Source organism: Myotis brandtii, unplaced genomic scaffold (genome assembly GCF_000412655.1).
Source record: "Myotis brandtii unplaced genomic scaffold, ASM41265v1 scaffold1612, whole genome shotgun sequence".
NCBI lineage: Eukaryota > Metazoa > Chordata > Mammalia > Chiroptera > Vespertilionidae > Myotis > Myotis brandtii.
The window spans coordinates 320,055-322,082 of record NW_005355890.1 but is presented as its reverse complement, the minus strand read 5'-3'; the positions used below and the strand labels follow the sequence as shown (position 1 = coordinate 322,082).

At 46.3% G+C, this 2,028-nt stretch overlaps 1 protein-coding gene across 1 annotated transcript; it reads left to right on the top strand.

Annotated features, from left to right (window-relative positions):
• Nucleotides 1-310: 310 nt before the first annotated feature.
• LOC102248602 (cingulin-like protein 1) lies at nt 311-1,244 on the top strand. The gene is made up of 2 exons (XM_005862201.2): nt 311-489; nt 888-1,244. The coding sequence occupies exons 1-2, from the start codon at nt 424-426 to the stop codon at nt 1,125-1,127; spliced, it is 306 nt and encodes a 101-aa protein (XP_005862263.1). The 5' UTR covers nt 311-423; the 3' UTR covers nt 1,128-1,244.
• The last annotated feature ends 784 nt before the right edge of the window (nt 1,245-2,028 follow it).

The window sequence follows — 2,028 nt, the reverse complement described above, 5'->3', positions numbered from 1 at the left end:
CACAGGCCAGACTCATACATAACTTTACCTCACTTTCCAAGCGTGAGCAGTCAGGTTTTCAGACACTATCCTGAATCGCCACCCTCAGCAGCCTTGGCCGTTTTGCACCCTTTGTCTGCCTCTACATGCTTTGGGCCAAGGCAGCTTGGCCCCTGAACTTCAGAAGCAGCAGTATCCTTGTGTCTCTGGGAGGGCTTTACTTGGATCCTTTTCCTTGTTACCGATGTAACGGGTCTGATCGCTCTGTGGTGTGGTTGTGAAACCCGCTCTGCCGCCTGTTCCTGTGCCTGACCTGGTGGGTTGACGACAACACTGCCCTTTCCCTGCCATCTGCAGGCAAGTCTGAGTCGGGCCACCCAGGAGCAGAAGCAGTTGTCCGAGAAGCTAAGAGAGGAGGCTGAGCAGAAGGAGCAGTTAAGGAGAATGAAGAACGAAATGGAGAATGAGCGCTGGCATCTTGACAAGACCATTGAGAAACTGCAGAAGGAGGTGAGGGAGCAGGAAGAGGCGAGAGAGTGGAGGGAGGGAGCCCGGGGAGGAGAGGGTGTGGGATTCAGCCCCTCTGGGGGCTGATGAAAGCTAAGGAACCTGCAGTTATGTGAAAGCACAAATGCAGATCCCCTGGAACAGCTCATTGGGCTTGTTGAGAATCCCAGATACAGGGAAACAGGTCTAGACTATGCCAGCCCCTCTGGATTCTGGGCCTAGCTGCTCCCCAGTTAGAGGTGGCTACACCTGGACAGCCCATGACTAGGTGCTTTGGAGAGTCTTTGGAGAGGCTGTAGGGGAAAGAGGAGGAGATGCGACCTGTTAGATGGCCCCCAAAGCTAGCTCCCTGACCCCAGATGGAGCGTGCAGGTGGGCTCACCCCGTGTCACTTCTTCCAGATGGCCGACATTGTCGAGGTGTCCCGCACGTCAACGCTGGAGCTCCAGAACCAGCTGGATGACTACAAGGAGAAGAATCGCAGGGAGCTTGCAGAAATGCAAAGGCAGTTGAAGGAGAAAACCCTAGAGGCAGAAAAGTCCCGTCTGACTGCCTCAAAAATGCAGGAGGAGGTAATGCCAGGCCAGACCAGCTCCTGGTTCCACCCTTATTCAGAGTACCCTTCCAGACTGCACTTCTAGGAAGACTGGGGGTGGATTCTTAAGTCAACATCACATGCTTGATTCCTCCGTCTTAACGCTCTGGATGGTTACATGGGATCAATGGCTTGCTAAGGCACAACGCACCCAGGACCTCTGAGGTGAAATTGACAAGACTGTAACTTGACCATTTCCTTGATGAATCCAAGATTTTCTGCCTAAAAAGATTAGCTGCCATTTATGGAGCTCCAGTGGTGTGCCCAGCTGTGTCCAAATGATTCATATGTATTAATGTTTTAATTTAGTCCTAGAACAAGGATTATAGTAACCATGGTGTTCTTTTTTTCTGCCAGTCTTAGAAAATACAGACTTTTATTGGAGTGGGAGTGGTAGACAAGACTTTCAGAATAACAATAATGGAGACAAAAAGAAATCTTCAGGAATTTATGAGTATTGGAATTATTAAAACATATTTTTGGTTTTATAGTGAAGAATAATAGAACAAAGTAACCCAATTGTTAGTTCCCTTAAGTCTCGACTTCTAAAGGACTGAAACATAAAGGGAATGGTTTTGATTATTTTAATGGAAAGCCAAAGGCTCCGAAATGCACATACAGTGAGTGCTGATTGCTATGTATGCTTCTCGCCAGCTGCATGACCTTGAGCACATTGCCCCAATTTTCTGAGCATCTGTTTGTTGCTCCCTCTTTAAAAATATACAAAATAGTAATGATTTAATAATTAACACGCAGGGCTAGATAGCAAAAAGTCTGTATATCCTGAATACTAACATTATTTTTATTTTATTTTTTTTATTCTAAGTCTTACTTTTTTTCATAAGCAGTTCCAAGAGCACTAAGATTCCACAGGAAAACATGTTTTTCTTTAAAAAACAAACTTTTAATATCTTCGATGATCAAAGAAAAGTTGCCCGAGAGTCAGT